The 10,554-nt window shown below is 49.2% G+C and overlaps 1 protein-coding gene across 4 annotated transcripts in view; it reads right to left on the bottom strand.

Moving 5' to 3' along the window:
• Window positions 1-5,484: 5,484 nt before the first annotated feature.
• Window positions 5,485-10,554, bottom strand: part of LOC126520831 (uncharacterized) — a 450,097-nt gene continuing 445,027 nt past the window's right edge. For all 4 annotated transcript variants that reach the window (XR_007597106.3, XM_072287154.1, XM_072287153.1 and 1 more), the window contains 3 exons: window positions 10,357-10,426; window positions 9,614-9,697; window positions 5,485-5,631 (listed from right to left, as the gene is read on the bottom strand). Coding sequence is in view for 3 of the 4 variants with exons in the window: in XM_072287154.1 (XP_072143255.1) it covers window positions 5,503-5,631; window positions 9,614-9,697; window positions 10,357-10,426 (283 nt within the window). In the remaining variant the exon portion in view is untranslated. The remainder of the gene's footprint in view (window positions 5,632-9,613; window positions 9,698-10,356; window positions 10,427-10,554) is intronic.

Genomic DNA, 10,554 nt, shown 5'->3' with positions numbered 1-10,554 from the left:
CCTCTCTCTCCGTGCAAAGGTGCTCCATATTCAAAGCGAAGCACTCTTCGCCTCTTGCACCCGCTTTGTAGGAAGTGACTGCAACTGTCTTACCGATCACACAAGTTGGGCCACTGGCCTTCCGCCACTGGATATGTGCCCGAACAAACAGCATGCGCCTGCATGTACGTGCAACTGGGCATGTGCCACGATGTGTCTATCTGGTCAGACAACCTGTGTCGCCGGGTATGTGCAACTGCGCATGCGGCCCCGAGTGTGTAAACATTATTGGTCAAACCCCCCAGAATGCATGTGTGTCGTGCACGAACAGAAGAAGAGGCAGGACATGAAGGAAGGCGGTAACCGAAAATTGAAAGAAAAATCGGCTACGGAGAAGTGAAGATGAAGTCGGCCTCAGAAGCGACCGAATGGGGACAAAGAAGTGGACCGAATGGGGCTATAGAGTACGTGCACACTGAGCGAGTAGAGTTCAGCTACACATAAGTGGAAAAGGTGGAGACATGAAAACATTAAAGAAATGTTCATCGGTAAAGATTAATGTAATCTTCAATTCAATTGGGTTAATTTCTTTTTTTTTTTTCAGAAAACACCTTAGAAAGGAATGTAGGCTTTAAGCTCAATCAACAGCCCTTGACTAGGCCCATAAAACTCTATGAGGCAACTATCAGCACAAGCGCACGACTACATGGAATAGGGTGGCCGCCCACCTATGGGCAACAGCAACTTGGTCTCAAGTAAGGCTTATTCACTCACTCACCTCACGTGTGTTAAGGTGACACAAGGCAGATATAGTTGGGCGTCCGCAACCACCCACGTACGCAGCGCGCGAGGTTGCGCGCGCGCACGATACGGCAATAGTTGGCCGGGCGCGACAGTTGAGAAGGGGACTGATGACTTGCATGAGTAGGTACCAGTAGTGTGCTACTAAGCGCCGCGATATGCCACCTTCTGGAACTGGGTAGCCAATATCAGCCGCCACGAAGTCAAGCCACAAGCCGGAGTCATATCTTCGGCAAGAGCGATATCGAAAAACGCGCTCTCGCGAACACATACACTCTTAGGCAAAGTTACACCCTTTGGCTTGCCCCTTCTGCCACACAACAATAATCGTTATCTGCCTTGATGCGTTTCCTTTCTTTAACGCTGCGAGCCCGGTACTTTCCAGTAACGAACGGCACGCGCGTTATCAGAAGGGGCGCTCCAAAGGGTGTAAACTGTTCTATGCTGATAACGCGCGTGCGGTTCGTTACTGGAAAGTACCGGGCTCGCAGCGTTAAAGAAAGGAAACGCATCAAGGCAGATAACGATTATTGTTGTGCGGCAGAAGGGGCAAGCCAAAGGGTGTAACTTTGCCTAAGAGTGTACGCGAGAGCGTCCCGCACAGCCCGCAGCGGACGCTACGAAGCTTCTGAAAAGCTGCGGGCGCACGCAAGATACCGTGCGTGCTCCTGCGTACTGCGTATGCGCACTGACACCTCCGCGGGTTTGCTGCGTACGCAGACCTCCTGCGGACGCCGAACGAAAACTGTCTACAGAAATAAAGATCCAGCCGAACAAAGATGACCGTTGACTTTAATGTGATTAGATTTAAGGCGATGCAGCGACACGCCGTATCGTTACCGCAGACACCCGAAGTGGTCACTTCGCTGCCAAGCTACAATGCCAAACAATACCACGTCAGAGTATATCTACGTAATCACTGCACCTCATGTGCATCTCCGTAGAACTACAACTATGACTATAGCATCCTGGCTGCAACTTCGTTGGAATCTCTCTCCTTCAGCGACCGCGCTCGATGTGGAAGTGCCTCTTGTGGGTGGCTGTGCTATAGTTTTAATATGTTCAAAACTACACATCCTTTGTGTCATCCTGGTGCATTCACTCTGCGTGGGATCGCCAAGATGGCAAATACCAATATAACATACGCAGGGCCGAATTTGTCTGTTCGGGCACATACGTCATGGCACACATACCCAGTGACCCTAGTTATCTGCTCGGCAGAACAACTGTTCATCAACTGTCTCCATGGCAAGATAATTGCCATTACATATGCCTAGTAGCCCAAGCTAGTAGACAGCTCAGGTCACTGGGTGATATAGGTTAGATACAGACATACTGCAAAGTAGGTAAAGCTTCAAAAGAATGACAATCACCTTACAGCGCTTCCGCAGATCGATTAGGTAGGCATGTATGCTTCCAGCACAGCGTAAAATAAAGGCTGGTGGCTTGATGCAAGCCGTCTTCGCGCTCTATCGCGTGATGTATCCCATACAATATCCACGCACTTGCCCCGACTGCAACGCACCGGTCACGTTTTACCACGCCACATGGGCGGCCCAGCTAGCAAACTCAATACCCCGCAAACCACACAAGAACACGGAACAGTGGGAAGTTTAGCTGTCCAGCCTTGACTCCAGAGGTCAGCTCGATCTGGTCAGGAGAGTGCGCCAGTCGACTGTGGCTCAGAGGTTCCTGGGGGGGGGGGGGGGGGGCGTATTCTGTAAGAGTCCACCTAGTGGACTGTCCATTTCGGCCGCTGCTGATTGGCTAGGGCCACTCGTCTCCTCCTCTCTCGTACAGCTGCATCCAATCAGCAGCGGCCAAAATGGACAGTCCACTAGGTGGACTCTTACAAAATACTCCCCCTGGACTTAGCGCTCCAGCACCCACGACCGTCGCCGCGTGGTGGCGAGCGCCTAGGTGCTATTTTGTATGGCAATAAACTTGCTCTCTCTCTCTCTCTCCTTTTCCATACCGGTGTTTTCCATACCATCGAAGTTTTCCAGCATCGGCATGATGTTGTCCTCATACCGCCGCCGTCACGCCAGTGCCGCCATTGCGTCCCAGTCATGAAGTTGTCATGCCACCGTGCACGGTCGTTCTATCGTCCTTATTTCGTCGTAGCGATTCCAATGTCGTCATGCCATTGTCGTTATGCTGTCGTCGTTATTCCATCGTCGTCATTGCGTCTTCATCGTACAGACGTCTTCATGCCATAGTATTCATTCGGTCATAGTCATTCCCTTCGTCGTCATGCGTGTACTTAGATTTAGGTGCACGTTAAAGATCCCCAGGTGGTCCAAATTTCCGGAGTCCCCCACTACGGCGTGCCTCATAATCAGAAAGTGGTTTTGGCACGTAAAACCCCATAATTTTTTTTTCGTCATGCGTGACATGCGCGTGATCGAGCGCCACAATATTGCGTTGAACGAGGCGTTTTCCACTGAAAATATTTCCAAATGGGGTCGTGTGTACTCTACTTCCAGATGGTCGCTAAACAGGATCAGCGTTCTTCACTAACACCAGTGAAAGCTTCGCTTAAACCAATTCCCACAGCGTGTGGTACAGCATGTTTTACAGCAAAGCCGTGTATAGCTACCCTCCGGCGGTGGTCGATGTATGCCCGTCTACGTGTCGCGTCGACACAAAAAAAATTTCGTTTGCAATTTCCCGCAAATGCTCTATTGCTCCCAATTGGCAGCTAAGATGATTCTATCATTATACTGAGCTTCATTAACTTCTCAATTGGTTAGTTCACGGTGAAGTTGTAAAGGTTACAGAATTCCCGTCGATCTGCTGTCAATACATGGCCGTCTACAGAGGGAGCATGGTTACAGAAAACAGCTGTAATTCTTGTTTTGTCGAAACTATCCCGAAAGAAATTATATGACAATTAGCCGCTAAGACGACTCTAACATTATGTCGGTTTCATCTACCTTTCACAATTACGTAGTTCACAGCGAAGTTGTAAATATTATGTAAATGTTATGGAATACCCGTCTGGCCGTACGACGGTAATTGCACACGTCACCCTACTTCGTAAAAGAATAATAAATCACTCCACAGCCAAAAGATGCATTTGTTGTCTGTGTCCTTCATTAGTAATAACAATAATAATACCTACATATCCATAGATGCGTCGATTGAGGCAAAACACACCACAGCTCCGCTGCTCGCCCTTCACAGAGTGCAAGGGCTGATGAAATTTTTTAAAGGTTTCGTTGCCTCTTTTTTTTTTTTTTTTCGAGTTTTGCACTGATGTTACTGCTGCTGTCTTGCACGCTGCGTCGAGGGGGGGGGGGGGGGGGGGCAGAGGGTTGAGGAAGTGTGTAATCCAATTGGCAAGAGCGCGGGAGCGGGCCAAGGCGACGCCTAAAAGCATGCCCCGTTTGGAGACTATGAGGCATTTCCAACGAGAACTCCCTGGTCGGTACCACAATGCCCTCTGGACGCCTGTTTTGCGCGCAAGTCCCGGCAAAAAGCATTGCAGATACTGCAGCGTTTACCTCTGTCCTCATGCGCAACAGTCCAGAGAGGAGATAGAATAACAGAGAGTAGAGAGAGGGGGGGGGGGGGGGGGGCAAAGGAAAGACAGGGAGGTTAACCAGGGAATATCTCCTGTTGACTACGTTGTACCGGGGGAGGGGAGAAGAGATACAATGGATGACAGAAAAAGAATACGAAAAAAAAAAAACACAAACGCACACTACAGATTTTTTTTTTTTTTTTTTTTTTTTTCGGGAGCTGTCACACACTGTGCAAAGGCGTTGCACAGTATTACACAGCCGTCAACGTCTCACTAACACATTCTATGCCACACAGTGCACAGTTGCAACTTACCACACAGTCCGGTGTCTTTTAAATAACGCAGCAGTGCCTACATCGCGGTTTGCGTTGACGTTCGTGTAGGCGAGTTTCCAATAATGCTCTTTTTCGTAAGTGAATGGGCGCTTGTCCAGTTGGTCTAGCGGGCCTGTGAAAGCAGCTATTTGCGGATTGAAACGAGGGCACTCGCAAAGAAGGTGTGCGATCTTTTCGCGGCACCTGCAGAAGTCACGAAGTGGGCTACTGGCCATTCCGATAAGAAAGGAGCACGCATGTGAAAACGCTACTCTAGGCCATAGAAGGAATAGAAGGATGCAGTCACGGCGTGGAACGTCGGATGCAATATGAAGCTGTAAAGAAGGGTCCAGGGTGTGAAGGCGATCATTTATGAAGTCGGACAAATTCCAGTCAACCAATGTTAGACTAAGCGCAAGGGCGGAAAGTTTTTTCGCTGTGAAAGAACTCCCCCCCCCCCCCCCACCCCCTTTCTCTTTAATCGATCATCAAGTATCATATGCAAGTATAATTCAGCTTACATTTGCGGTAACCTTTCCACGCAATAAAGAAATAAAATATCGCGGTGCAGCGGTAGCGAATCCTGTCTCGTATCCAAAGAATTCGAAGCGTGTGCTCGGCAAAGAAAATTTCTTGTTTATTTTCATTTCTCGCATTTCGTAAAACGTCCACAGAAGCAGAAACTCTCGTCTGTGATCCGCAGACCAGTTATCGCCATCTTCGTTGTTTTTTTCTTCCAGCGCCACCTTCTGTTTCGAAATTTTTTTCATTTTTGTAGGTTCCGACAATTTCCTCCACAATTTGTAGTCACGCTGAGGTCTTTCGGATGATGTTTTCCAGCAAAGATTGAGCAACGCTGCCAAACACAGACAAGGGATCATTTTATTGAGTTCTCAGTCTCGCAACTCCGACGACGTCTCTACTTGTAGCACACGCTGGCTGGTGCGCAGGCCGGACACCTTCCTGCTCTTCGGTAGTAGCAACGAGAAGGACAGATGGGGCACAGCGGAGCTGGGACAAGAGAAAAAACACATTTTATGTTCTTTGTTTATTATTTGAAAATGTGCTCACTCTAAATTGGAACTACAGTAGCCTGCAAAGCAATAAATAAATAAATAAATAAACATACATCCAGCACCTCGACCCTCGTATGACTATTTTGGTACGAGGGTCGACAACCTAAAGCTAAATGCTTATGTGTAGGCTGTTAAACTCAACACGGGAGCAGGACAGGCGGGGTCCCTCCCTTTGTTCTTAGCAGTGCACAGTCGGCGGCCAAAGTTTACGGACCGCGGGATCTGAGAAAACGTTGAACTTCCGAGGAACTCATAACCGTAGCCAGTAAAACCATACATCTGTGCTATTAGCAAGTATTAGAACAGGCTGGAAATCCGAATGCCAAGCTGCGTGCTCAGGCTCTTAGATATTCAGCTTTTAATGCGTAAGCATTCTTTGGCGAGTACCCCAGCAAAATCTGTCGGTCACGCGAAAAGTGTAATGCCTTGTATCGGCACAAAAATGCACAATTTGCGAAGACATTTAATCATTATAATAGTGTAAATGTAGAAGATTGGTAACTTTATTAGCCGTAACGAATAATTTAAACAAAAAAAATGATCAGAGAGAAAACCTAGAGGATACATAGGTGCAGAAAATTCATGTTGAAGTCTATAGTAAGCACGGACCAACTGAAATTTAGGGTCGGACCAACTTGAAATTTGCGGGTGACCCAACCGAAATTCGGGGGCATGCTCAACTCCAGTGGACTTTCTGCACACTTCTTCTCAGATGCCGTGGCTCGTAAAACATGCCGACCGGTGACGTGTCATCGTGCACTCTAAGAGCAATTCTCAAATAAAACTCTTGCTTGGGCTAGTTGGTTCATGCTTGAATGAATAAAGGCAAGGCGCAAAAGACCAGGACCGAAGAGGGACACAAACGACAGGACCGGCGCCGGTCCTGTCGTTTGTGTCCTTCTTCAGTCCTGGTCTTTTGCGCATTGCCTTTAACCACTAAGAGCAATAGGACCATTGTTTTTTCTATAAGTCCCTTGCCCTGTATTTGACCCCATTTTAGACAGTTTTCATACTTATCTCTAAGGAGAGCGCGAGAAAGCAAAAGCCCGATGGTTAACCAGGCGGACATCGGTTAACTACACTAAGCGGGGAAAAGGGATTGCAAGAAAAAGGAAAAGGCAAAAGGAGAGAGTGCTCACTAGCGTAATATCAGACTAAAAAAAATGAAACAAAAAATGATCAGGTCACTAGTGCATGGTGCACGTCAAAGGTCCTGAGAGTTGAAACTTATCCAAAGCCCTCTGCTGTTGCATCTGCCACAACACCTTTGTTGCTTTGGGATGGCAAACTGATTCATTCAGTCATTCATTCATTCCACTTACTTATTAAAAGCAAAACTTTTCTTTGCGAACCTCACTGGGTTTCGTGGCCATGGCTGCGGCCGGGCTGTTCCCCTGCCGAATAAGCCAACAAATCACAGCCTCACTGGGTTTCGTGACCATGGCTGCGGCCGGCCCTTGCCGAATAAGCCAACAAATCACAGCCTCACTGGGTTTCGTGACCATGGCTGCGGTCGGGCTGTTCCCTTGCCGAATAAGCCAACAAATCACAGCCTCACTGGGTTTCGTGACCATGGCTGCGGCCGGGCTGTTCCCTTGCCGAATAAGCCAACAAATCACAGCCTCACTGGGTTTCGTGACCATGGCTGCGGCCGGGCTGTTCCCCTGCCGAATAAGCCAACAAATCACAGCCTCACTGGGTTTCGTGACCATGGCTGCGGCCGGGCTGTTCCCCTGCCGAATAAGCCAACAAATCACAGCCTCACTGGGTTTCGTGACCATGGCTGCGGCCGGGCTGTTCCCTTGCCGAATAAGCCACCAAATCACAGCCTCACTGGGTTTCGTGACCATGGCTGCGGTCGGGCTGTTCTCTTGCCGAATAAGCCAACAAATCACAGCCTCACTGGGTTTCGTGACCATGGCTGCGGCCGGGCTGTTCCCTTGCCGAATAAGCCAACAAATCACAGCCTCACTAGGTTTCGTGACCATGGCTGCGGCCGGGCTGTTCCCTTGCCGAATAAGCCAACAAATCACAGCCTCACTAGGTTTCGTGACCATGGCTGCGGCCGGGCTGTTCCCCTGCCGAATAAGCCAACAAATCACAGCCTCACTGGGTTTCGTGACCATGGCTGCGGCCGGGCTGTTCCCTTGCCGAATAAGCCAACAAATCACAGCCTCACTGGGTTTCGTGACCATGGCTGCGGCCGGGCTGTTCCCTTGCCGAATAAGCCAACAAATTACAGCCTCACTGGGTTTCGTGACCATGGCTGCGGCCGGGCTGTTCCCTTGCCGAATAAGCCAACAAATCACAGCCTCACTGGGTTTCGTGACCATGGCTGCGGCCGGGCTGTTCCCTTGCCGAATAAGCCAACAAATCACAGCCTCACTGGGTTTCGTGACCATGGCTGCGGCCGGGCTGTTCCCTTGCCGAATAAGCCAACAAATCACAGCCTCACTGGGTTTCGTGACCATGGCTGCGGCCGGGCTGTTCCCCTGCCGAATAAGCCAACAAATCACAGCCTCACTGGGTTTCGTGACCATGGCTGCGGCCGGGCTGTTCCCTTGCCGAATAAGCCAACAAATCACAGCCTCACTGGGTTTCGTGACCATGGCTGCGGTCGGGCTGTTCCCTTGCCGAATAAGCCAACAAATCACAGCCTCACTGGGTTTCGTGACCATGGCTGCGGCCGGGCTGTTCCCTTGCCGAATAAGCCAACAAATCACAGCCTCACTAGGTTTCGTGACCATGGCTGCGGCCGGGCTGTTCCCTTGCCGAATAAGCCAACAAATCACAGCCTCACTAGGTTTCGTGACCATGGCTGCGGCCGGGCTGTTCCCCTGCCGAATAAGCCAACAAATCACAGCCTCACTGGGTTTCGTGACCATGGCTGCGGCCGGGCTGTTCCCTTGCCGAATAAGCCAACAAATCACAGCCTCACTGGGTTTCGTGACCATGGCTGCGGCCGGGCTGTTCCCTTGCCGAATAAGCCAACAAATCACAGCCTCACTGGGTTTCGTGACCATGGCTGCGGCCGGGCTGTTCCCTTGCCGAATAAGCCAACAAATTACAGCGGCGTACGCGCGCCGCTGGGTTCCTTGCAACACCATCAGATGGCGCTCGCCTCCGCGCATCCTCGGCAGCGGCGGCGCCAGCCGTGTAGTGGGCAGAAAAAAAAAAGAACCAGAAAGCACACTTTTGCGGCATCCGCGACTGCACTTAAACGAGGAAGTACACGCTTCTTGCGGGTAGAATGTATTCGAATTGCGCTACGTACGTATGCGCATGCTGCCTCTGAAACCATGATGCGTTCAAGGCGTCCGCCGTACTCGCTAGCACTCAGCAATTCTGCTTAACAAAAGGCTCGGTGTAATTTGCGTGTGCACGCGCGTGTGTGCGTGCGTGTATGTGTGTGTGCACTCGTGTTTCGACTCTTTGTGAACTCACACAAAGCTCACACATGAACTCACACATGACATGCAGTAAGCACCAACTAGGCCAAGCTCGGCACGAAGCTTCGCTGTAAGTGGACTGCAACTCGTTGTAACTGCTGCATTTCTATTCTATCTATCTATCTATCTATCTATCTATCTATCTATCTATCTATCTATCTATCTATCTATCTATCTATCTATCTATCTATCTATCTATCTATCTATCTATCTATCTATCTATCTATCTATCTATCTATCTATCTATCTATCTATCTATCTATCAATCAAAAAGTTTGGTCTCCGGGATCACATTGCTTCCATCTCCACGTGAAACATTCCGTCATAACTCAATGCCCTTCAATGGGCCTGTAAGGTAATGTGAATAAAGAAATAAATGTAATAAATAAATAGATAAATAAATAAATAAATAAATAAATAAATAAATGTCTGCTTGTCTGTTCGTTCTTCATTCCAGCGCGTACTCACCGCAGACACAGATTCCGCAATATCCAGGGAGCGACAGACCGAGCTGACAGGGCCCCCTGCACCTCGCAGGTCGCCCACACTGGCCTGCGTATCACAAACCTTTCTTTAAGCAGTCTTAAACTGTAGGGGAACAAAAAAATAAGGTGCCCGCGCGTGTTACAAAAATATTGCGGGAACCAAGCAAATGCATTGTTCTGGGAAGAAATCCTACAATTTAATAAAATGCCTGCCAGCAAGCGACGAAACGGGAACTAATGGCCGTGACGCCATGGAAATTGGAAGGTGGCGGACAGGATGAGAGAGGCCAAATCTCAGTAGCTGATATTCTACGCGGGCTTGAGAGGGAGGTCAGAAGCGGGGCCGTTGACCTGGTGAAAATAACAGATGACCAGATGTCTATTGGAGTAGCAAAAGAATGGCGAGGGGAAAGAAAGCGAGATCGTCAGCTTGGAATTTGAATGGGGGAACTGCGCATAGCCAGGTACGTTGTGCTGGACGGTACGCCCTCTGACGTTAATTACCACCATCATCCTCATCGTGATCATTACTCACTACGTACCTAATTAAAGTTAACTGCAGGACGAAGGCCTGAACTACGGTCTTTACCTACCGCTGTCTTCCTTCAGCCGATTCAATCCTACGCTTTCAAAATTCTCCGCGCGCCACCTTTTGCATTGCCACGTTCAACGCTGTTTCCCTTATTCTGGCGCTCACTAATGGAGCGGCACTTTTAGGAGTCTTACCATGTACCATGTCTGCCAGCACTGCCGACAGGACAAATACAAACACTGCCTTGATGTCCATGGCAGGAGTCTGCAAGAATGAAAGCGAACAGCGTGAACAATAGCAGAATTGAAATTGAACTGAAAAATGTTTTGAATACAAACACGCACATCAACGGCGTGCAGTAAATTCAGCACAACACAAAGAATTATAGGCGC

Source organism: Dermacentor andersoni, chromosome 3 (genome assembly GCF_023375885.2).
Source record: "Dermacentor andersoni chromosome 3, qqDerAnde1_hic_scaffold, whole genome shotgun sequence".
NCBI classification, from domain to species: Eukaryota; Metazoa; Arthropoda; class Arachnida; order Ixodida; family Ixodidae; genus Dermacentor; species Dermacentor andersoni.
This window is presented reverse-complemented; position numbering and strand designations above follow the sequence as displayed.